We start from the raw sequence: 26,170 nt of genomic DNA, 5'->3' as shown, positions 1-26,170 counted from the left end.
ACAGAGGCTGTATGATCATCTGTTAGGGGTACTTTTATTGTGCCTTTTCTGCATGGCAGGGGGCTGGACTAGATTGCCCATGTGGTCTCTTCTAGCTCTATTCTATGATTCTATGACACCAGGATTCAGAGAATACCTGATTCAGAAATTTAATTGCAGTTCAGGCACAATCTCCTCACTTACTAGGTGAATCATGTGCTTCATAACATTTCTTAGTGGAACTGTGTATTTAGCCCATGAAAGAGCTCTTCCACTATTATTTTCATCCTGGAAATGAAAGAGAAGTGCATTAAGAGTCTCTGATCTAGGAAAGGGATCACAGAGCTCTTTTCAGCTAATTTCAATTTCCAATTTACCCCTGATTGAATCTGAAAAGAAATCAAAGGTTGAAGTGCTTTCACCTGGAGGATGTGATATGACCAGCAGACCTAAATGCAATAGTTCTCTGATCCAGGTGAATTTAGAGCACTTCCAGACAGGCCCTATATCCCAGGATCTGATCCCAGGTTTTCTCCTTTAAACTGGATTATATGAGTCCATACTGGCAGAAAATCTGAGATAAACAGAAAACTTGGGATCAGATCCCGGGATATAAGGGCCCTGTCTGGAAGGGTACTTAGTCTTTTGTTGCTGATTTGATCTGTGGTGTACAGCAATCTATAAACTGAAAGAAATATGACAAGTCTTGAAAATTGCTTTTTTGAATGACTGTTGTCCGTGATGTCTGAACAAGCATGAGAATTGTAGTCCAAAAATTTCTAGTCTCAGAACAACCTAGCCAGTTGTGTGAATGCCTCACAACATTTCCAGAACTGCTGTAGCATAAGGTGCTACATGTTCATGATCAAATAATTGTTCTTAATTACCTCCAAGGCTTTGTCTGAAATTAAAAATCATCCATTGCAGCACCTTCTAAAAAGCTGGAAATTAAAACTACACTAATTATCAAGAACACGTTGACTATTCTAATGGTTTGCAGATTATGTTTCAAGGAACACCAGAATTTTTCAGAAGTTTCTGAGGGATTCCTCAATTAGACATTCTTCTAGCCTTCACTCAGAATTTGTGGATATTTTCGCCCCACTTCCTACAATTTACCAGCATGGATGCAGTGATGGTTTTTTGCAGATCTTGAAACAGTGTGCAAACCATTCTCACCTAATTGTATTTAACTGGGTTTTTTAAAGACTTGTAGCTGAGAAACAGTTTGCAGATGACTGAAGGCTTTTACATTAGTGAGCAACCTCATTTTGTATAATGGCTGAGAATTTTTTTTCTAGGAACCACAGTTCTGAGCAGGAAGTTGCTATCTGCCTGTAGGCAACAAGGAAACCAGGTCACCATTACAAGACTACTTGGCCCAGTTTTTTCTTAACTGAAAAGCCAGTTAACTGACAGGCTCTTAGTTCTCTATAGCATGTTTCGCCCGCCAGAAGTATGCTAACATATGGTAAACAAGAGCAGAGTAGTTAGGCAGATATATATGCATTTATTTATTGTTATTGTACATTCTGCCATGAAATGTAATGTCATCTTTAATTTAAAGGATATGTTACAGATCAGCTTTATCATCAGATACAATTTTGGCAGGAGTCAAAGGTACAGTAGAGTCTCACTTATCCAAGATAAACGGGCCGGCAGAACTTTGGATAAGCAAAAATCTTGGATAATAAGGAGGGATTAAGAAAAAAGCCTATTAAACATAAAATTACATTCTGATTTTACAAATTAAGCACCAAAACATCATGTTTTACAAGAAATGGACAGAAAAAGCAGTTCAATACACAGTAATGTTATGTAGTAATTACTGTATTTACGAATTTAGCACCAAAACATTGTAACATTTACTACAAAAACAATGACTACTAAAAGGCAGACTGCCTTGGATAATACAGAACCTTGGGTAAGTGAAGCTTAGATAAGTGAGACTCTACTATATTGGAAAGAGATATGAAAGTAAAAGAACAAGATGCTGGAGAAAGGTCCTTCATTCTAACTAACATGGAAAATATGTTTGCCAAAGATGAAAGCAGGATGAGTGTTCACATCATAGGTATTGATCCCTACTACACCCTTTGAAAAAAAGTGTATTTGTTTCTGATATCTTCTCTTCCTAACCCCCATATTAGTCAGGCAGAGGTATTTGAAGATGGGATTTCTATATTTATAAGGCATTTCTACATTTAAAATGTTATTCATTGAAATGGAATGGAAAATAATAGAAGTACACTGAATTACGAACTGCTATGGGTGCAATATAGGGTCTCATTGCACTCGATATGCCTACATTTTCAGCATCACCATGAACTCCATTCTTTTTATGCATTCTTTTTTTAAAAAATCTACCTATTCATTTTCAGAAAATATAACACTGTGTGCAGTGCTCCTTCTAACCTGTAAAAAGCCCCTACATTAGGTAGGCATTCCTCTTATCAAATCCTGGCATTCCTCTTATTCAAGTTAGAAATAACATGACAGCAAGGACTTTTGAATGACATGGCTCTGGCAGAAAATAATAGCAAGGGCTCATAGATGGAGGAAGTGATCACTACCTCCATCTATGAGCCCTTGCTATTATTTTCTGCCAGAGCCATGTCATTCAATGTATATTGCTTTGGGAGAAAGATAGAATATAGATCAAATACTCTAGACACAAAAACACCTAAACAAACAAACCTAAATATATAGATAAATGGATTATTGTGCTACTATAAGTAAGCAGTCATGTAGAAGTCTTTTCTGCCTACCACCAGGATTCATTTGCAGATGCGTCCAGTCTACACACTACTACAGTAGTCTGGACGCATCTGCAAAGCAATATACATTAAGACAAAATAACTAAAACAACACATTGCAAGGTTAAAACAGTATTAAACAATTAATCTGATACATATCTTTTAAAACATGAATTTAAAATTAATTACATATGAAAACAACATAGCCATTGCACATCCTCAATCCCAACTAGATAAATGTCCAAAGATCAGATCTAGTTTGCCAAATAGTCACTGTTGAATGTTTTTATGTTGAATATTTTTATATTGATGAATGATATTTTAAATTGTAAGTCGCTCGGAGAGTGACTAATTAAGAAATAAAGTGAAGTGAAGTGAAGAGAAGAAAGCAGAGAGGGAGCCAACTGCACTTCCTTTGGTAAGGAATTCTGTATCCTAGGAGCAGCCACAAAGAAGGTTTTCTCCCATGTGTTTACTAGAAATACTTGAGAATATGATGGAATAGAAAGAAAGACTTGGGCTGATTCATATAGAGATACAGTTTTTCAGATAGTTGGACCCAAACCATGTATGCCATAACCAGACCTTTTGAACTGTTCCCTGAAATGGTCAGATAGCCAGTGAATTTGTTGCAAAATGAGAGCTGTATTTTCCCTGTAACTAGCCCTGGTCTAGCAGTATATTTCTAGAGGAAGCCCCACCTAGAATGTGTTCTAATAATCCAAATGGTATGTAATCAATATAGGTGTTAGGTCTGTCCCAATATGACATATCAAGTAAACGGCTTGCCTGGAGCACTTATTTTGTGTAAGTAAGTGCCCACATGGATACTACCAATACCTGGGCCACCAGGGGTCCGGGGGTATTTACTTAAAACACAAATATGTGTTTATTTAGCTTGTGTGGATTTAGCTTAAAATACAGTTAAATATAATAAATACACTTAAAATTGCATTTAAAACACACAAACCACTCCTCCAAGGTGCGCATCTACACTGGCAGTGAAAGTGGTTTGGTACCACTTTCACTGCCAGCTATGGAATCCTCGGATTTGTAGTTTGGTAAGGTATCAGCACTCTTTGGCAATGAAGGCTAAAGAACCTATAAAATACAACTTGCATGATTATATAGCATTGAGGTATAACAATTAATGTGGTGTCAAACTGCATTCATTCTACAGTGTAGATGCACCCCTAATTAACATGCCTCTGGCTCATGTAATGAGCCAGAAAGTGCAAGAGTCCAGCATACATGTGATAGCTCACATCTCTGCAATATTCCAGTATATCCTTCACCATAGGTGATACCAGATGTCACTTAGGACAGACTCTGTGGTCATCATGGAGAACATGAGGACCTGAACCTCTCCCAACTTAGCCCAAATGTTGAAATCCAGGGGATTTCACACTTACAATGCGGACCAAATTAGCTAGCTCAGGAAAGAAAATCTTTGAGCAGTGGCAGACTGGGCTAATATGACGATCCGCTAAAATCTCTCCAATAAACCCCCAGGGAGGTCACCACCTGTGGATATTCACCAGTTCCAAAATATCTTGGACCGGCGGTGGCATTTTTCCAGGCATAAGAAAAAGCAGAAAACCAAGGACGCCTCTAGACAGTACCAATATTCACACTTTAAAACTGAGTCCAAAAATCCACACAAACCTATCTGTCCCGAAATATGGCCCCCCCCACTGTTCTCACTTTTGAAGCAGATCAAGACAGAAGACGGATAGAGGTTTTTTTAAAGAATCCCTTAGTTATGCGCTGGGCCGTATATGCGCACATGCTAATATTCTAATATAAACACAAGCAGATTTGCATGTGCGCATATGAGATCCAGTTCAAAACGGGGGAATTTTTTTTAAAAATCCATTGGATCTTTCTCCCACAATTTTTAATTCAAGCTCTGTTTAAAATTTAAAAGTGTAAAAGAAAGAATTTCAGAATTTTAATTGCTTTTCACTTGGGCTTCCCTTGAGCTACCTGCGTGTCCTTTTTATCAGCCTGAGCAGTCCACACAGGGGAGAGGGAAGGAAAGCACGTGTTTTTCATGACTGCAGAGATATACAATCATGAAATCTTTCCAGATTTGTAAGCTGCCGTGAGTCCCCTCGGGTGAGAAAGGTGGGATAGAAATGATGTAAATAAATAAATAGATAAAATATACAGTCATGCAAAGGTGTGCTTTTTTCAAGCTAAATTGGGTTATAAGCGCACTTTTTCAAACTTGCCTTTTAGTTCTTAACCCAATCCCTCCAGCACTTTGGCTAAAATTTGTCCCCCCCTCCCTTTTAACCCTGTTATTTCCTGGTTTTACAGCATGTGTAGTAGGGCTCCCAATTTCTGTCTCTGATGTCCTGCCAAGACACTATTTTTTCTTAACAAAGAGGAGTTAGAAGTTAGGAAAAAAAAAACACTTATCCCAGTGTGACAGCTGTAACTCACAGCAAAAGAAATGTCTAATTGCCATTTTTAAAGAAATCTTTTCAAGATTGTACCTTGTGATCACTCCTGGATTTTGGATAATTAACTTCCCATCGGCATTCAACTTCGCTCTCGGAGACATAAAACTAAATGGAATGCAGCTGGAAACAGCTGTTGTCTACTCCCCCAGAGAGCTAATGGATTTTTGGAGTGTCTTTTACAAAGGTTAATAAATTGTGTGTGTTTGATCAATTATAACACTTAAAACTATACCCACCTATCAAAAGGCCATAGTTTTTATTTTCCCTAACAAATGATTTTTTTTTCCAAGACAAAGAAACAGAAAGTACAGTAGAGTTCCGGTTATCTGATTTAAACGGGCAGACCAAATCTCGTATACCCGGATTTGTCGGGTAACCAGATCTGTAGGCAAGCGCCCCGGCTTAGGGAAGCGCGGGGCGTGCCACTGCTTAGCGGCATGCTCTGCGCTTCTCTAAAGGCCCAGGCACCTAGCAGAGGGAGGAAACTTCTCCCTTTGGCAGGCACCCCGGCCTAAGGAAGCGCGGGGCGTGCCGCTGCTTAGCGACATGCTCCGTGCTTCTCTAAAGGCCCAGGCGCCTACCAGAGAGGGAGAGACGTCCCTCGGTGAGCCCTCGCCCCTTGGAAGGAGCCCACAAGCGCTGCTGCCTAGCAGCACTTGTGGGTTGCTTCCCAAGGGGCGAGGGCTCGGGGCGCTTGCTCTTCCCTCTCCTTCTTGCGAGCTCCCTTCGCTCGAGTGAAGGAGAGAGAGAGGCAGGGTGCTTCTGGGGCGCTTGCTCCTCTCTCCCCCTCTCCTTCTTGCAAGCTCCCTTCTCTTGTGAGAAGGAGAGGGGAGGGGGAGCGCCCCCAGCAGTGCCTCAGATAATACAGAGCCTCGGTTAACCGGGGTCCTACTGTAGATATTTAAACTATAACACCTCTCTATGGGGATAAACCTAGCAGCAACAAAAAAACTTGGTACTGTTCTATTATCCAGGCGGAGGCCACCAGGGGTCACTAGAGAGAGAAGGATAGTTTGTTTTACAGGAGGGGAGTTGAAGGAGGAAAACCATTTTCTCCGTTTTCGCTGGTTATTCCCCCTCCCCCTCCCCATATAATAAACTAGAGTTGTTTCCACAATGGGGACATGGGTGGGAGTAATAACAGGAAAATAGGATAAATGGTTTTCCTCCTTCAACCCCCCCCCCCTCCACCACCCCCCCTCCAATGGACCATCCTTCTCTCTCTAGCATCCCCTGGTGGCCTTAGCCCGGATAATGGAACAGTACCAAAAACTCAAGAAAGAAAGTGCATTTTTCTGCCACCTTGTGTTTAGATACATTAATACATTTAAGACAAAATGACTGGAATATTTGCAGATTTGCAACCAGTTGGTTTAAACCAAATTTTGACCAAACTTATGATGATGAGAAAGGAAATAACAGTGAAACTGAAAGAAATACATAATGCTCTGGTAAAACTGACTGGAGAGACAATTCAAACAAGCCAGAATTTGGTGAAATTGGAATCCAAAACCCAGCAGCAGTCCGCAAGACTGGAGAAATTCCCCTGGAAGCTGTACATAAAAACTTCAGCAAGGAGACTAATAAGATTTATAAACAGGTCTGGCTTGAGACCAAACAGAGCAATGGTGGTGCTGAGGAAGCGTAGTCATGGGAACATCTATATACAATGAAAGAGAAATGAAGAAGTGGAGGATCTCCTGTATGGACTGTTTCAGAATGGAAAACAAAATGGAAGGCATATATCTAGAGTTTATGGTAATGGATAATGAAGATTTGTGAAATAATTAAGATGGATTCTTCTTACAGAGAAAAAGTGTTTGTCTAAATTCAAGAGAGAGGGGAGATTTTTTTATATGAGGTTGCTGGGATTGACTAATAGTGGGATTTATAAGCTGGTAATACTAAATGTAGAAGTGTGATTGTACAATATATCTTAAAGGGAGTAGACTAGTCAGAGCTAAAAAAAATCAAGCAGACAGTGAGAGGTCAATAGATTTGTTAATTTTGTTGATTTTAGTATGTTTGGTGGATTCATTTGTATTAGTAGACTTCTTAGTAGTTGTAGATCAGTGCATATAAAGAAAAATGTTTGATTTTATGGGGAGGATATTGTCCTTTTGTTTTGTGTAATTTGTTTCTTTGTCCATGTCTTTGTTTCTATGATGGTAGGATTGTTTTTAAAAAATAAAAAGTAAGAAAAAGAAAACCTTTGAGCAGCAAGGATCTCTGTTGCGTCCCAGTCACTTGTCTTCAGATATACAGTAGAGTCTCACTTATCCAAGCCTCGCTTATCCAAGCTTCTGGTTAATCCAAGCCATTTTTGTAGTCAATGGTTTCAATATATCATGATATTTTGGTGCTAAATTCGTAAATACAGTAACTACTACATAACATTACTACATATTGAACTACTTTTTCTGTCAAATTTGTTGTATAACATGAAGTTTTGGTGCTTAATTTGTAAAATCATAACCTAATTTGATGTTTAATAGGTTTTTCCTTAATCCCTCCTTATTATCCAAGATATTCGCTTATCCAAGCTTCTGCCGGCCCGTTTAGCTTGGATAAGTGAGACTCTACTGTATATACCCATCCCAGCAGACAGGGCATCAGGTTAGAGGTGTGGAATCCTTCTATAGACCACTGAAGTTCCACCTCTCTGTTTCCTAGTATACATCACTTGCTGCAGTACAGAGAAGCAATAGAAACTCAACTCAGAAAAAGTAATGACTTGCACATGCTTCATGCAACCAGGTCTAATATATTATTATTTAATAATCAAATGTTAAAGGTTACTGAAGTTCTGATAACAGGGCTGTTACTTCATTAGCAATAAAATTATCACACAAACTTTGAATGGATCTGTGTAGATGACACATATTTTTCTATCTATATTGGGAAAATATTAGTAGAATGTGTTTATGAAAGTTTAGCAAAGCAATTCCCCTTATTTTTTTAACCTATTTAACCTATTTTACTAGCTATTAAAGCCAACACCCATTCATTCACTTGCTGAATGATATGTCAATACTTGTGTAAACCACACTAATTCAATTAGTCTATTCTCATTAATACTAGCAACTAGATTTAGGACTAATTCTGCAATGCTGAGGATACACATCCTGAACAGAACCCCATATTTTATCATTAGTGACGGGGCTCCTCTGAACTGTTGCCATTTTGGATCACAGCCTGAATCGTCATCTTGTATCTCCAAGACAATCTGTGCTTTGGAAAAAAAGAAAGAAAAGCACTGAAATCAAAGCACTTAATTTGCTTCAGAGCTGGAAGTAGTTTATACCAAACTGATAACTTCAACAAGGCCCTAGAGTTTGGTGGCAAACATAATGAATTGTTGCTTTGAGTCACATTTTATGAGCAGTCAGCACAGAGAAAAATGGATTCCTGCAGCTCCTAATTACCTTGAATTTGGATGCTTACTTCTCCATATTCTGAACACAAGGTCAATTTCCATCAGTCACAACAAGATGAAATTGGAGATCAAGAGTCAGCTTTTCCTTTTATTAGCAAACACTGTAGCTATGAATAGACCACTCAGGCTGGATTTAGCAGCTTCTACAAGCATTTTGGACATGCCCAGTTTCTTTTCATTTTCCCCCTCATAGTTTCTCCTTCTTCACATACCTTTGACATCTCTTGTGACATGATCAAATGTGGCATGAGTTTTGTAGTTCTATACAGTTGATATCAGGTCAGATCTACCTGCATTACACAAAAGACTTTGAAGTTCAGGAGGGTTTTTCAAGAGCTACAAACAGTGAATGTTCCAGCTTGGAAAAGTTAACTTTTTTGATCATGGATCTCAGAATCCATCAGCCAGTCTGGATATTGGCTATCCTAGCTGGAGATTTTTAAGAGCAGACCAATACAATAGTTTTTCATTGCTGTGTTACTTTCTAAAAATCAAAATATGTTGATCACTTTTCAGACCTTCTTAATTCCTTGACAAAAGTATTGCTCAGAGTGATGTTGATTGTAGTGCTGTTTATTAGAAGCAGTTTTTTTTTTTAATTTTTGGTTTTTATGAATTTGAAAATGCATATGTATGTCAGGTTTAATCCCGACCCACTGTTGGTGGCCATGATGTGGGTCTCTGGATGTGGTTGGACTACAACTCCCATCATCCTCTCTCAATTCCTCCCCCAAACCCTGCCAGTTTTTAAAGTTGGTCGTGATGGGTATGTGTGCCAAGTTTTGTCTAGATCCATCATTTGTGTCTATGACACTTCTCTCTAGATGTGATAGCCATCCTGGAAAATACATACATAGATACACAGATACAAACTATGTGGAATATTTTCAAACTGCTTTTGATTTGTTTTACATTTATACCTGCAAATAAAAGGAGACTACTGTATTTCTTCAATTCTAAAAAATACTTTTTTTCTTATGTAAACATCTCTAAAAATGGAGCATGTCTTAGAATCACAGTTTTATCTTACTTATTTTGTTGGTATTAGGGTGAGTCTTACAATTGATGGCACCTTGTCTTTTTTGTATGTTCATACTTTTAAATTCTGCAACATTTAGACTACTTTCATAAAATAATTTTTGAAATAGTAATGCAAACATCACATTAAAACTTCTGCCACTTAAAATTCAAGAAGTTGAAAACAAAATTAAAAGCATGTCACAACTGGCACAAGCAAAGAAGCAGAATACTTACTTCATAAAGGCAGTTTTTAAAAGAAAATATCATAATCAAGCATGCAAAAGCATACCACACTTCCAAAGCCCTTTATATGAATTATTCATTGCACTGTAACTCAGTACGCACATGAGGGTACCATATGATTCTTGATTAGTTTTTATTCTATTTTAAAATAAAACTGCCTCTACTTTTACAGCTTCTGCAGCAGGGATAAATAGACCAAATATCTGAATTGAATTGGCAAATAATAATGCGGTATATTGAGCATAGAACATTAACTGATAGCAGCCAAAATCAGTATGAGACCCTTCGAATTTAAGAGATATAGTAGCTGCTTTGATTGGAATTAAAGGACTGAATTCTGAGTTACATAGAATTAGGGTTCAGTTGTTCAACAAATACAGAGGTTCCTGTTGATGTCTGGTGTAGTATTTGAGTTTCACAAGAGCCCCTGGTTCAAACCCCTACCCATCCTTTTAATTGTTAATAGCATGTTCTTCAGCTATTATAAGCATGAGCTTATAAGAGGAAAGGCATGCTAGTGTCTGTGTGTGTGTGTGTGTTTGTGTGCGCACATGCCTAGTTTTTAGGTCAGCACTGAATAGAAAAGTAGTTCCATCAAAGGCTTTCATAATCATGCAATTGTAATGAGCATTGGATATTAATCAGTACCTTGGAGAATCCCTGCTTACAAGAGGCCCACAGGTAGTCATTCTTGAGGCTTTGTTTACCTGACTGCAGAGAAAACAAGAACTCTTTCTGATTGATGAGCTTCCAGCAGTGGGTCAATCATTCTCTTCTTCTTGAGAAAAAGTCCCTCCTTAATCTTTTCCATACTTTTTCATGGAACCATTGGCTTTCCGTATTGTATTAAAATGGAATTTCCTTTGACTGTATCCTAGGGCTCATCTACACAGACCATACAAAGTAGTTTGGAACTACCTTCGACTTGTAGAAGCAATACGACTATGCCACCAAAGTGGGCTGAGGCATTTAGAAAAATGTCTGGCAGCCCAAGAATCTAGACCAGGGGTCCCCAAACTAAGGCCCGGGGGCCGGATGCGGCCCTCCAAGGTCATTTACCTGGCCCCTACCCTCATTTATAATATAATATTTTATATCAGTTTTAATAATAGAATATATTGTATATACATATGATATTGATAATAATATTATCATTTTATACAATATAATACTAATAATAATACCATATAATAATATTAATTATATGTTATATATTACATATAATATTACAATATAGTGGTATAGTTCAATATATTAATATATAATGCTAATATTGTGCAATAATAATAATAATAATAAGTTTATTTGTATCCCGCCACCATCCCCCCCCCCCCCCCGGAGGGGACTCGGGGAGGCTCACAGAAATATCAAATGCAAAACAATAACAATATACAATACATCAATAAACAATAACATGCACCAATTGTAATATTTGCACATTAACCAAAAAGAATAAAAACACATTTATTAAAAACATAGAATTTTAAAAAAGAGGTTGTAATAGTAGATTAGCAAAGTGCACATCATAGCTTGTAAACTCAAAACATAGATAAAGTGCTATGCTAATAATATAATATGTACACACAGCTGCTCTAAGTCCCCTTTTGGGGTGAGAAGGGCGAGATATAAATGTAGTAAATAAATAAATAAATAATTTTAGATTTAAGCTCGCCCAGAGTCTGAAATTACTTAAAGGCACACAACAACAACAATCCCAATTAACCTGACTAACTCATTGGCCAGAAGCAGGCTCACACTTCCTATTGAAATCCTGATAGCTTTATGTTGGTTAAAATTGTATTGATTTTTAAATATTGTATTGTTTTTCATTGTTGTTATTTTGCAATACAAATAAGATATGTGCAGTGTGCATAGGAATTTGTTCAGGTTTTTTTTTCAAATGATAATCCGGCCCCTCAACAGTCTGAAGGATTGTGGACCAGCCCTCTGCTTAAAAAGTTTGAGGACCCCTGATCTAGACAGTACACCTTATCAAGTTCCCAGCTCATATCCTCTGCTAATGCATCACCTATTATAGTGTAGGTGTCCTAATTTTGTTTCTCTAGTAAACTGTAAAATCTTCTACACTCTTCTCTTTCTTTGAGGTCTGTAATTTCCATGGCATCCAAATCTTGGTCTCTGTTAGAAGTCAGATGTTCAGTCTTTTGTTCCAACTTCACAGTCTTTTCTTGCAGTGCCTCCATTTTTAAATTAATCTGATTCATTTCCATTCACTTACTTATCTAGAGAAGATAAGCTTGAAGGTTCCACTGACCAATGTGAGAAAGGAAGTGAAATATAATCAGAACTTAGTATGCACTTTGAGTTCAACAGAATGTAGTGAACGTTTCTGGAAATAATCAGCTCTGCAAGCTTTGCAAAGAGGCTTGCAAGAAGCAGTTCTGAAGGGAAAAGGCTGAAGCAGCAACATTGTGTGGTCAAAACTAGAAACTGTATTTAAAGGCTCCTCTATTGCAATTTCTCAATTGAATAGTATTAATGGTGGCAAGTGGAGTGAGATTCAGGTCTAAACCAAAGGAGACAAATATGCAACTCCCAGGAAGAGGCTTAAAGGAACAAGTCAGGAGAAATGTGGTATATAAATGAGTTAAGTAAACCAATAGTTTAGTGTCTCAGCAGTAAAATGTCTTAACTTAGCTCTGCATGAGTGTTATCTCCTTGCACGAAACTTTCACATTCAGTGGCACTTCCATTGCCACTTTGTGAACAAAAGTACATTCCTTTCAAAAATCCCTGAGCGGAATTTTTTGAGACACGCCCCCCAACTCTAGGGATCTTTAGTTGAGACTATTTGGTTCTTTTTTTGGTATTCTTTATATATATTTTTTTCGTGTCAGGAGCAACCGGAGTTGCTTCTGGAGTGAGAGAATTGGCCGTCTGCAAGTACATTGCCCAGGGGATGCCCGGATGGTTTTTTTTTTTTTTTTTATGTTTTACCATCTTTGTGGGAGGCTTCTCTCATGTCCCCACATGGAGCTGGAGCTGATAGAGGGAGCTCATCCATGCTCTCCCCGGGTGGGATTCGAACCTGGCAGCCTTCAGGTCAGCAACCCAACCTTCAAGTCATGAGGCTTTTATCCCCTAGACCACTGGAGGCTCCTATTTCTTGAGATAAAGAACTGCTTGAAGGTATCTGGGCAAATGACCCAGGTGTAGGAGGAATGCAACCAGCACATAGCATAGCTCTAACTTCCTATTTCTTTCTTTTGCAGCTGTTCAGTTTTGTTTCCTTGCCCACTGATGTCCTGGAAGTAGAAGTGAAGGACAAATTTGCAAAAAGCCGGCCCATCATTAAGCGTTTCTTGGGGAAGCTTTCCATGCCAGTGCAACGGCTGCTGGAGAGACATGCCATAGGGTAAATCTTGGTGGCAAGGTTTTCTGTTCTTTAAATGTCATACTCATGAGGAAAAGAAGAATGACAGTGGTGAATGAAATGACACAGTGTTCTAAAAATAATGGAAGACATTGGAAAGAAATTGGCATCTTTAATAGTGTTGAATACTTTGTTAAATATAGAATCAGTGAGTTGGAAAATACCTTGGAGGTCAACTGGCCCACCACTGCTTTATGCAGAATGCAATACTGGATGCAAGTACAGCAATCATGATGGATGAGCATCCAGGAATCTGAGGCTTACTCTTAGGAGGTGTCTCTTACTGTTTTATCAGACAGGAAGTCTGATTTTAGCTGTCTGTTTGACTTCATTTGTATTTAATATAACAAATAGCTCCATGGTTTTAATATATAGCAGCAAAAGGTTAGATAGGAGCAGGCCTGAGTGGATATGATCTACTTTGGACATGTACCATTTGATATTATAAGCATACAATTTGGTAATATTCTTTATGACCACTCAGTGCATATGGAAAGACTCATGACTGTTGTTTTACAAAGCAGTAACATAATATCCATCCTTATTACTCAACACTTCCACTGTTCATGCAGGTTAAACACTGCTTCATCTCTTGCCTCCTCCAATTTTGACACAGGGGTTTAAAACATCGCTAGGAGGCAGGGGGACATGTATGTACATGATGAATTATGTGATGCTTGATAGACCACTAAAGTAATAAAATAGCAGTGCTTGTATTTAGATAGGTAACTCAGTGGAGAGAGGTTTGCTATCTCACTGTCTGCACATACATATAGAGAATCTGAGAAGCTCTTTCCCCTGCCATGGTGCCTCTATGACAGACTCTGATGACACAGGCTTATGGTCATATGAACATGATACTCAAGAAAAGCAGGTTGCTGAATCCTGCCTGTTAAAATTTGTAAAGGAGATTAGAAAGTTATGTTGGAGCCCTGTGAAAGGGCTCCATACAGTGGTAGCAAGCAGGGTTGCGAGTGTACTCTATAATGCGTATTACAGAGAAAACAAATATCTGGACAAAAAGAGCTAAGAACAGATTTCCTATATTCTCTGAATATTCAACTGCTACTCAATGCAATGATTTCTCCTAATTATCGATATTAGCTATTTGTAACAGATCAATTGACTGAATATGAAATCAAATTAATATTAATCTTTCTACTTAATTTTTCTAGGGACAGGGTTGTCAGCTACACTTTGGGACGTAGGCTGCCAACAGACCATGTCAGTGGCCAGCTGCAGTTTCGGTTTGAAATAACTTCTTCAATCCACCCAGGTATTCCCCAATAGTTCCATTTTCTGTATCCACAAGTACTTGGTTTTGGTCAAACAGTCATATAAGACAGATGTTGTTAAATTACAGTTCCTAACATTCCTCTCCACTAGTTATGTGGCTAGGACTGCTTACAGTTGCAGTCCTTGTCAACAATACCTGCCACATGGTTGCCTCTCCTGGCCAAACCCATGGTTCAGCTGGACTGTAGATAGTTTAGATACTTTGTTAATTAACTCAGAGGTTGTAGTTTCCTATTTGACTGGATACTGATTTGTTTAAACCACAAATTGTGGTTAACCTATTTTCTACATAATATGATTTAATTCTCCGCTGATTTGAGAAAGACAATACCTTCTCTGTAGTGGCACCTCAGCTGGGGAATGGCTTCCCATAGAGGCTCAGGTGGCACTAACATTGGTATCATTTCAGCATCGAGTCAAAACCTGGCTTTTCCCTAAAGCCCTTAGGACTAAATAAATTTATCAAGCCTATGCATTTGCTATAGTTGTGCTATTTAACATTATTTTAACCTGTTTAAAATTGTTTGGTTTTTACTTGAAAAGTGATTTAATATCATTGTGATCTTTTAAAAATTGTTATGATTTATTGATTTAAATTGTTTTTATTGCCAGCTGCCCTGAGTTCTTTGGATATAGCATGGGATTTAAATATTTTAATAATAAACGAATGAATAAAACATTTCCAGTCACTTAAGCTGAGGTCTCACTTGGACAGCCTGTGGCCCTTGTGAGCTTTATGTGTGGCCCACAGAGCCACACATCCTTTCTGTGTTTTCCCAACTACGCTGTTAAAAAGCAACTATGACTGTTACCTATTAGGAAACAGATTGTTAGGGAATGGGAGATTTTGACTTCAGAAGTCCCTGCAGGCAAAATTATTATTTAATTGCTATTTGCAATAAGGCAATAATGATATCGATCCATAATCTTTTGGGGCAAAAACTTTAACCTCCTCCTTGCAACAATCCCCTTGGATAGGACTAAAGTAATATACCAGCTGGAATTGAACATGAGATTAAAATGGCCAACTTCAGCTCTTGGTGAATTATGATGATGGCAGGAGTGTCCATGGTATGTGACAGCCAAGAGATGTGCCATGTGGCTTTGCCATTGGCACCTGCCTTGGGATGTAAGATTCTAATACCTGAATACCTGGAAGATGGGTGGGCTGCAAATGGGCAGGCTATAAGCAACTTATAACAGATAACAAGAAATGCTTTAGTGTGCCCCAAATTTTTGTATTTCAATTTTCATTTACAATTACAATCTGAGAAACCAAAACAATCTTATTTAAATATAACAAAAATATGTCCACTTTTTTAAAAGTTGTGTTTTTAACTACTCTTGTCTTATGGACACATTTGAGATGGTCCGTTTTTCTAGGCAAGTCCAAGGGAAGAAACATCTGAGACATTTTTGTAAGCATTGATGGAAGCACAGTCCCATATTATTTACACCTCATCACACTATCTATCCACTTTAGATCCTGTGACTTTAAATCCTGTGGCTGCCTCCTGCAGAATTCTGGAGTTTGTAGTTTAAAGGGGGGGCTTTAAACTACTCAGCCAGAGAGATCCCGGACCTCACTACACTACAAAGTCCAGCCACAGGATTTAAAGTGGATTCTCACTGGATGTTCCTAGGAAAATGAGGACCTTTTCACTCATTTTTTCCCCCTTGTTTCCAGCAGATGATGAAGAGGTCTCCCTTACTGCCGATCCTGAGTCAGTGGATTTCCAGGAAAGCCCCCTGAATATGTCAGCAGAGGAAATCCTCGGTGAGCCTCCGTGCACCAGCACAGTGAGCTCTGAAAATGCAGCTCCAGAGAAGCTAAATGGATACCCAGTGATCTGCATCAATTTTGATAATTCTGGTTCCGGGGAGCTCACCTTGAACAGCTTCCTAAAAGAAGAGCTAGCAGGAAATGGGGAGGTGGATGCAATGCCAGCAGACACGGTTGATCCTTTGGAATCCATCCCAGGGGAAATGATGCCTTCCCTCAGTGCTGTGGACCTCGCTGAGCAGCTGGCTCTGTTGGCATGCATGCCCCCTGAATCTGAAGTTAGGGAAAACAATAAAGTCAATTCCGTTACTCAGGGAGGCAATGATAACATCTTTACCAGCATAGAAGCCCTGTCTATTGATGAGGTGAGTGGAGATACACAAGCAGTCAAGGATCTAGAGAAGAGTCAGGATGATGAAGGGGCTTCAGCCCAGGAGGAGGAGGAGGAACAGGAGCAGGAGGTGATGGAGGAGGACAGTCACGAGGAGAACAAGCTCCAGTTAAGGACCATGGTCAAAAGGAAGAACAGGCCATGTTCCTTGCCTGTGTCAGAACTTGAGACAGTCATAGCCTCTGCCTGTGGGGAGCCTGAGACTCCTCGGACACACTACATAAGGATACACAATCTTCTCCACAGTTTGCCTTCTGCCCAGATGAGTAGTGACGATGGAGAAGGGGAGGAAGAGCATGGCAGTGTGATAGAGAATGATGAAGAACTGACAGTCATGGAAGTTTCAGAGAAGGACATGGTCAGTGAGGCTGAAACGGTAATGGCAGAACTTCCTCAAGAAGGCAGTACAGAAGAGACCTTTGTCCGTGGAACAGTGCCCCGCAGCACCTCTGTTGAACACCTTGCTGACTTACGTGAACCGCTGTTGGATGGGGAAGGTCCCAGAACTGAAAGTGAGAGCGAATTGAGTCCCAGGCCTAATGGAGACACTGAGTGTGAAATGTGTGACACGTCCTGCTACAGCCCGTCCTGTTACAGCACCTCCTGTTATAGCACGTCCTGCTACAGCACATCATGTTACAGCACTTCTGGTCAGGACAGTACCAATCGGTTCTCAAGCCATACCCGGTTCTCCTCTGTTGACAGTGCAAAAATTTCAGAGAGCACAGTTTTTTCTTCACAGGATGATGAAGAAGAGGAAAACAGCGCTTTTGAGTCAGTGCCAGACTCGGTGCAAAGCCCCGAGCTGGACAGGGAGCAAATGGATGGCTCCACTCACTGGCCTGAGGAAATGATAGCTCGTGGAGTAAATCTGCAGAGAACAGCAGAAAATGTAGAGTCTCCAGTAGCAGGTCCCAGCAACAGAAGAGAAGGTTAGACATGAAGAAGCCATTTCTTGATTATCTATTGTAGGCATTACAAGAGATAATCAATAATCAAGGTCTGATTTAGTTTCATTTTGGAAGTGACACTTAAAAGTCTGAATTATAGGACAGTGTAGATGGGGCCTAAGTGTTTGTTCATATTGAAGGGCTACATCCTCATCCGGTATATTAAGCTGCTATTGTTTGCAACATGTGAGGATCTTGCTCAGTGAGATATTATATGGTATTTTTTAAATCCTTCTTTATATCTGAAGGTTTCATTTTTCTGCTTCCATTAACATTGCCAGACACATAACTATAGTTTCACTGCAATTGTTATAAATTGTCTTTGTGGAGCACCAGAAATAGTGGCTAATTTAGCCTATCTTGTACCATTTTGGTGAAATAATAAGAACCCCACTGAAATAGAAATTTTCATTTTAACTTCACTTTTCAACATCCATTATTTTCCTGTCCACTTTGTCTTCCAAACTGATTTGTTCTGCAACAAAATATCACCTCAGGTCTCAATCATTTCAGCATCCAGATGTGTTGCATACACTTTCTTTGTTTTTCATTTGATCTCTATTGTATCTGACTTTTGACACACACATGTATTATAAATTTTGTTAGTTTTCTTGCCTTTTTATGTTTAGGAAGTCAGGGCACACATAATAGAAATTATAAAAAGAGACATAAACTTAAAACTTAGCTTTTCATTAGTTGAACATCCTTCATATCTTTATCCATTAAATGTACAAAGATGATTCATACAAGACATTTTTCAAGACTATACAAACAGCCCTAGTGGTCCGGGGGTGTCTCTTCAATGGACAGTTATGACATGTAAACCAGGTAAGTGTAGAGATGAACAGCTTGAAATCTTAGCATAATGGCAGAATAAGAAGCTGGACCCCAATGGCATATGGCTGGCTGTTATTTGAAATGCAGTAGTCCTACATTTGTGAGCATTTGGGACACAGGGAAAGACATGAATATAAATAAAATGGTAAATGTTTTGTTTTTTAACTGGGAGAACAATTTTCTAGGCGTTATAGGGACACATCTACACAGACCCATTATCATGAAGGGGATGAGCAATCAGCTCCCCAATAATCCAAAGCAAACCTCAACTTTGGGCCCATGTAAGCCAGTCCCAAGTTATAACTGGCCACAGTTGTTTACATGGCCATCCTGTATTCCCTGAGTTCAGTTGGCCTGGAGGTATGGGATGGCGAGTGTACTTCTGTTTTTGTTGTAGCAGTGGCCAGTGAGCACAACATGACTACTGTCACTCATAGGTGTGAGTTCAGGCCAGATACTAGGGCGATTGGAGAAAGGAAATGACGGAGTTATTCCTCTCTCACACCTCTTGCAGTTCTTTGGCACCCCAGGCAACATCACTCCAGGCAATGAGTGACAGATAGTAGTCATGTCACACTTGCCCGCCACTGCTACAAAAGTGGAAGGAGAATGGCAATGTCTAATATGTCAAAATTATTTTTATGTCCATGTTTGATGTCTTTTTGTGAGTTTTAATGGTTTTAAATCAACTATGTTATTGATTTGGATATGTTATGTATAGTAGAGTCTCACTTATCCAACATAAACGCGCTAGCAGAACATTGGATAAGCGAAAAGTTTAATAATAAGGAGCCATTAAGGAAATGCCTATTAAACATCAAATTATGTTATGATTTTACAAATTAAGCACCAAAACATCATGCTTTACAACAAATGGATAGAAAAAGCAGTTCAGTACATGGTAACGTTATGTAATAATTACTGTATTTATGAATTTAGCACCAAAATTCCACAATTTGTTGAAGAATTGACTACAAAAACATTGACTACTAAAAGGCAAACTGCATTGGATAATATAGAACCTTGGATAAGTGAGACTCTACTGTATATATTTTTGGCATTGAATTTTTACTATCATGTTCATTTGAAAAAAGCGGTAAAGAAATGCAATCAATCAATCAATCAATCAATCAATCAATAAAGAGTGCCATCCCATGTCCCCAGTCCACTAGCATCCAGGGAACACAGGATGGCAATTCAAACAGTTGTTTGTTTTGCACCTGTTCTGCAGACATGCCCACATTGTCATTCACACAATTTGCAGATGGTTTTAAGAATCGGTAGCCACAGTATCTCTGCCAAGGGTGAAGGATTCACATGTTTAGCCTGACATTGCTATTCGACCTCCCATACCACTCAGTGCCCATCCCAGTTTAGGAGAAGCCCCCGAGCGAAATGTCCTCCATGGACCTGCCTCTCTGCGGTGATCTGTATCATCTGCTTGTCTCTATTACTGTTGCCCATTTACTTATCATTTTTCTCTAGTATCAGTCCATACCAAAGAGAAGACAAAATGTGGAATTTCTGCTGCTACTCCATTTCGGTACCCTAACAGCTTGCTTATTTATTCAAAAAGGGGCAAGTCAATAGACAGCAACAGCGCAGAGAAGCAACAGGATTCCTATGAGGTTCCAGGGTTTTGTTTGTTTTTAATGAACCTCCTAACCCACTGAGCTCGATTGGCCTGGGGGCATGAGGGATGTGAACATTATTGGAAGTTTGAGGGTGTTCATTCATACCACTGTCTCTTACTGAGCTTATATCATAAACTGGGTGCTGTCATTTTATTGAGGTAAGTCACTAAGTAAATGAGAAGCAGTTCGTAAACCTGGTAATAGATGACAAGTACAGTTGAATAGGAATGCCCGTTGAGATGGATTTTACAAGAATGCTACGGTAATGTTAACTTGTAACCTTTTTCCACAGCATGCAGCAAACTGACTCATATTTATATTTTCATCATTTGCTCTTGCTTGGGACATTCCCTCTTGTGGCTGCAATATCATTAAAGATCAGACAACTATGCATCTGTTTGGGGAAAATAGATGTACATTTTAGATAAGATGGACTTGAAAAATAAAGATTTTTTTACCGTCAAGTTTACATGTGATTTTACAAACTATTTGAGGGTTTTTTTAAAAAAAAAAACTTGCTACTTACTTAAAGGTATATAAAACATCTATGATTGCTTGAAAACTTGATCTCCATTTGAGTAATCCAGGTAATATAAATGAGATGACTGATGAACTCATTCCAAGACTACAATCTCATTCAATCTAAGCATTTCTCAAGTCGCTCCTGACATGAAAAAAAATCAGTCTAAATACAGAATTGTGATCTCTAAGATCTTTACACAAAAACTCTAAACCAGACATCATTGGGCTGAATATCTGTTGGTAGCCCCAACCAGCAGACCTGCTGAATCAATGACAGTGTGTTAATCAACACCTATACAATTGTTCTATTGATTCAGTGGCCTAACTGTTAAGTTTTACATTGGTTTAAATAGGAATGTCCATTTATATCATGATGTTTCAGCTGCTTTAGGTAATCTCTCCCACCCATGTATTGTTTTCTGTTTACATCTCTTATTTAACATGCTTAATTAAATAGGAGGAAATGACAAGCAGTGGGATCCAACTGGTGAAACTGGCAGCTCGAAAACATGTTATCTGAATATTTGACTCTGATTTCAGGTTATCATATTGACTTCTGGCATAAAGAGTAAGGCATTACGACAAGATGGCGAAAATAGTCCAAAGAAATTCTAGCAGCAGTAGAACTTGTATGTACCAGTTTGCTCAGGTGACAAAAGTCAGAAAACCCTACAACAAAGGATTACACTCAGAAAATAGTTCCATCTCTTTGCCAGCTCTAAATATTATCTTCCTGTATATCAGGCAGCCTCTTTCTTGTCTCAGTTCTTCCCTTCCTATCTTTTTACTGTCTTTATCCCAGCTCACTCCCTTGTGATTTTTTTCCTTGTCTCACTTTCCTGTCTCTCTTCTCTTCCATAACATCTGTGTATACCTGGTAAAGTTGGGGACTGAATTAAACATGCCATTCCTTGATTGGCATCAGATTGCAACCCCAATCAGACGTTTTTGTTCATTGAACCACAAGCTCGTACTTTTGACATCATATTTCAATGACCTTTTGCCTTGTAAATTATTTTAAAACTAGTTTTAAGGCAGCTAATACACCAGATTTCTGTTGGCTCTCACCAAGCACCTTTCCAGTCATTTGTGTTTATAGCAGTGCATTTATAACCACTGTGTGGCATCTGCAACTGAATATGAACCTCTTGACTGTCTCATCCATAGGTGATTGCCCTTTACTCCATAATTCCCAGCCAATCAACCAACTTCCTTCCCTGAGGCCTGACCACCATCAGTACCCAACCATTGATGAACCTCTTCCTCCAAGTAAGCTTTAGTTTCTTAAAAATATATTGCTTTTTAAAAGTATTTAGAGTTCCCTGTTTATCTGAAGGGCCGTTATCAGGATTAGCAGGTAGAGATGGGTACATATTGCTATGATGGCAAAGTTACTGGACATGCTTTAAATATACATGTTTTATCTGCTTTGGGTCCTTGTAGGAAAGTGCCTATGTGCATTTTTAACCTTATATAGAATGCTTGTGCTTAAAGTACCCCACATTAATATAGGTTGTCCAATAGAGGGCACACTGTGACCAACAACAACACCTTTAGAGATTAAAGTACTTTATTACAGCTTGTTTGTGTGAACTGTGATTCTTTACATGACCACTTAGAAGTATACCCACTGAATTCATTTAGGTTTATTCTTAGGATTTTAAATTTCCCTTTAAAATGGTTTGAAAATAAAGCTTTATGTTTTTTGCTTTTCAAATGCAATTGCTTGATTTATTTATTTTTTGTAATCTTTGTAAATTGTTCACCTACCTACTGAGATCTCGGAATTCCCATACCTTATAACTGAATATCATCTGACCTTGTTGAACTAGTAGAAGTGAAAGAAAGTCTTCAATTGCCTAGAGTCCTGTTGTCTGATTTGAAGCTTTCTGTAGATTAAAACAGAACAAAGGGATGAGAAAACTACACATAATAGGCTAATTTCCCCCCTTATATAACCTTTTCCAATCACACTGCACAAGTAAGAACAAATTAGATTTTCAGTTAAGTTATTTAAAAAGAATATTAAATATTCTCCATATAGACTTAAATTTCTGAATTCCAGTTATGTATAGTATTGGGAGCACTTTAAATTCATCCACATTTTCATTCAATAATGGTGGCATTGTTGCATTTATTTCTTACAGAATTTGATTGATGCAAAATCCAAGGAGAAGTTCTTTATCTTTTTTTATTATTTATACCTAGCTTGAGTACCCGGCATTGCCTGGTTAAATTGAAAAAGTCAATTTGTAATTGTACAAAATGTTTAAGGTTGTGGGTGAACTCATAACATGCCAGTTAAACCTGAAAAGCTCTGTCAGTACTTAAAGTTTATTAAGTTGGGCAAGTTTGCTCTAGATGCATCATCAGTGGGGTTCAGTGTGCTGTCTGGCTGTGGGGTAAATTACAACTCCCACTATGGTGAGTCAGTCCCCTCAAACCCCTCAAGTAGGTTGAGTTAGTCATGGGTCTAGATCCATCATCAGTGAAGGTCACAGTTTCTCTGGTTGTGGGTGAACTACAACTCCCAGAAAGGAAGGTCAGTTCCCCTCAAACCCCTCCAGTAACCAAATTTCGGCATATCAGGTATGTGTGCCAAGTTAGGTCCAGATCCAACAGTGTTTGGATTCACAGTGCTCTCTAGATGTAGGTGAGCTATAACTCCCCCAGATCAAGGTGAATTTTCCCCAAAGACCTCCAGTGTGTTTGTTTGTTTTTGCTAGTCATGGTGGTTCTGTGTGCGAAGTTAGTTCCAGGTCCATTGTTGGTGGAGTTCAGAGTGCTCATTAATTGCAGGTGAACTATACATCCCAGTACCCACAACTCCTATAAATCATGGTGAATTATCCCAAAACCTCTTTATTATGTTCAGTTGCTGATCAATTCCTTGTTTGCTGTGTGCCATAGAAAAGAATAGGAAAAGGTTTTGGGAGAGGCAGTGGGTGGAGTCATTCAAATTCTACACCAATGGAGATAGTAAGAAACACAGATGTCTGTGGTGGAGGAAAAACAAAAAATCTAGGATGAAATTGTCCCTGTATGGAAAGTATTGCGCTTGTGGAGGACTTTGGCAGGTCTCTTGGACATGTTCTGCTTCCCTTGAGCCACTTGTGTGGCCGTGGTTCCATGTTTTGACAGGCTTATCAGCTGTTTCGGGCTTTTAAAAATCGCAGGTGTGCTAGAACAGTCCACACAGGGGGAAAGCAAGGAAAGAACGTGTATTGCATGACTGCAGGGATATACAGTCATGCAAAAGTGTGCATTTTTCAGATGGAATTGGGTTTTAAGCGTACTTTTCAGCTGTTAATGTGATTTCGCCTGCACTTTTCGCAAATGTCATTTACCTCCCCACCCCCTTTTAGCTTGGTTATTTCTGGGTTTTTAATGTGTAGAAGTGCCCTGAGTGTGCTACACAATTTAGCTGGATCACTTTCTATCACTGTATTAGCATTGTCTTGCCATGGTGTTTTTAATAGTATTTGGCTACACATTTGGCTGCTACTGTGTATGCTACTACTGTTGACATTTCAATGTCTGTGATCAGTCATATGTTTTTATACATACAGACTATGTCAACATTGTACCCAGAAAAAATGTTTTGTGATAAGTGTGTGTGGGTATATTGTTATCTGTTTTCCATATGCAGTGCAGCACCAGTCTTAAGTCTAACTGTGTTGTACATAAGAGTCTACATGTCTTGAGTGAATTTACAATACTTCCCCACTGCTTGTCATGCCAATATGGTGCTTTCCAATTATATCAGTCAGTTTCAAGCTTTGAGCTTTCCAGTTGGCATTAACCATTGTATGTGATATTTCAATGCTTTCTACATGATTCATTGGGCAATTCCACCACATTGAAGGCTGGCTAGCTATAATGATTTCATATTGGTGATTCTGCAGCCTGGGTAGGGAATGGTGGGTATTTGTCCCTAAGACATTGCATGTCTGTTTGTTTTTAAGGTAACCACGTTGTATGTCTTGTTGCTTTATATATATCCAACAAACACCTTCTTATCAGCTGATGCTCTGCATGGATTTTGGAGTCTTGGATTTCTTAACTTTAAAAATACGAAAATCATATTGACAAATGAGCAATGATTCTATAGCCATTTGTATATGCTGGAGACCCAGCCATTTTCTTAGATATCCATTCAATTTGCCCTTTCTCTTGATCAAGTCCTGGGCCCCACTGGGTTTTGGAATCTGGTCTTGTACTGGACGCAAAGGTAGCAGCATTGATAGAACCAGTTCTGGTGAGGCAGTTCACAAGACCAAATGGGATGTTGGCAGTGTAGTGCCCCTGCTTTGGGAGATATGGTACATTTGTTTATTTAATCATATGTCTGCTGCGTTTTTGGATAAAATCTTCACAGGTTTGTTCACATAACAAAGATTAAAATACATAAAGTAGATTTAAAATACAGTAGAGTCTCACTTATCCAAGCTAAACGGGCCGGCAGAGGCTTGGATAAGCGAATATCTTGGATAATAAGGAGGGATTAAGGAAAAGCCTATTAAACATCAAATTAGGTTATGATTTTACAAATTAAGCACCAAAACATCATGTTATACAACAAATTTGACAGAAAAAGTAGTTCGATACGCAGTAACGTTATGTTGTAATTACTGTATTTATGAATTTAGCACCAAAATATCACAATATATTGAAAACATTGACTAAAAAAATGGCTTGGATTATCCAGAGGCTTGGATAAGCGAGGCTTGGATAAGTGAGACTCTACTGTACTTAAATTTTAAACATATGTTCAAACCATATGTGTTTCATAGAGTTTTCTGTTGCTTTTCCAATATCTTTCATTTAAGGATGCCCTTTGATAGGAATTCTGTGTTGTTAATATAACATTTTTTTCTCTTGTGTTAATGTTATTTTGCGTAACAAGGGTACATTTATGCTATTTTTATAAGGTTTTCTTTCGTAGAATGTATCCATGGATATCACTCAACAAATTACTTAATTCCTGTCCTTTCTTTTTAAAATGTTTGATGCAAGACTGGGAAGCTCGCATAGACAGCCACGGAAGGGTGTTCTATGTTGATCATGTGAATCGAACTACAACGTGGCAGCGTCCAACTGCAGCAGCTACTCCTGATGGAATACGTAGATCGGGTTCAATCCAACAAATGGAGCAACTCAATCGGCGGTGAGATATGTTGGTCCAAATTTTGTAATAGCTCTAGCAACTGCCTCCCTTCATAAAGCATGTGTATTCAATCCAGCAAGCATATAGTAGCTCTAAAGGAATATGAACAAAGAATTTGCAATACATCCTTATACACACCTGCTCAGACATATTTCTATGTGCCAGGAGGGCTGCCAGAGGCATGGCAGCCCGGTAAGTTTTTCTTTTAAGACTTTGTGGAGTGGGGGTGGGAAAGGGGTGAGCGCTGTTTCATATCTTTGGGCTCCAGGTAGAAGATGGCTGTGGGAGTACCCA

The 26,170-nt window shown here is 38.8% G+C and overlaps 1 protein-coding gene across 9 annotated transcripts in view; it reads left to right on the top strand.

Annotated features, from left to right (window-relative positions):
• The window catches only part of hecw1 (HECT, C2 and WW domain containing E3 ubiquitin protein ligase 1), a 215,333-nt gene that overhangs the window by 135,265 nt on the left and 53,898 nt on the right, over positions 1 to 26,170 (top strand). For 5 of the 9 annotated variants that reach the window (XM_008112885.3, XM_062983800.1, XM_008112887.3 and 2 more), the window contains 5 exons: positions 13,136 to 13,278; positions 14,472 to 14,572; positions 16,280 to 17,698; positions 21,877 to 21,978; positions 25,726 to 25,876. In XM_008112885.3, coding sequence (XP_008111092.1) covers positions 13,136 to 13,278; positions 14,472 to 14,572; positions 16,280 to 17,698; positions 21,877 to 21,978; positions 25,726 to 25,876 — 1,916 coding nt within the window. The remainder of the gene's footprint in view (positions 1 to 13,135; positions 13,279 to 14,471; positions 14,573 to 16,279; positions 17,699 to 21,876; positions 21,979 to 25,725; positions 25,877 to 26,170) is intronic. The other 4 variants (XM_016994434.2, XM_008112883.3, XM_062983799.1 and 1 more) reach the window with 2 other exon arrangements.

Source organism: Anolis carolinensis, chromosome 6, assembly GCF_035594765.1.
Source record: "Anolis carolinensis isolate JA03-04 chromosome 6, rAnoCar3.1.pri, whole genome shotgun sequence".
In the NCBI taxonomy this organism is placed as follows: domain Eukaryota; kingdom Metazoa; phylum Chordata; class Lepidosauria; order Squamata; family Dactyloidae; genus Anolis; species Anolis carolinensis.
The sequence above is the reverse complement of the archived record's forward strand: the minus strand, read 5'-3'. Positions and strand labels throughout refer to the sequence as shown.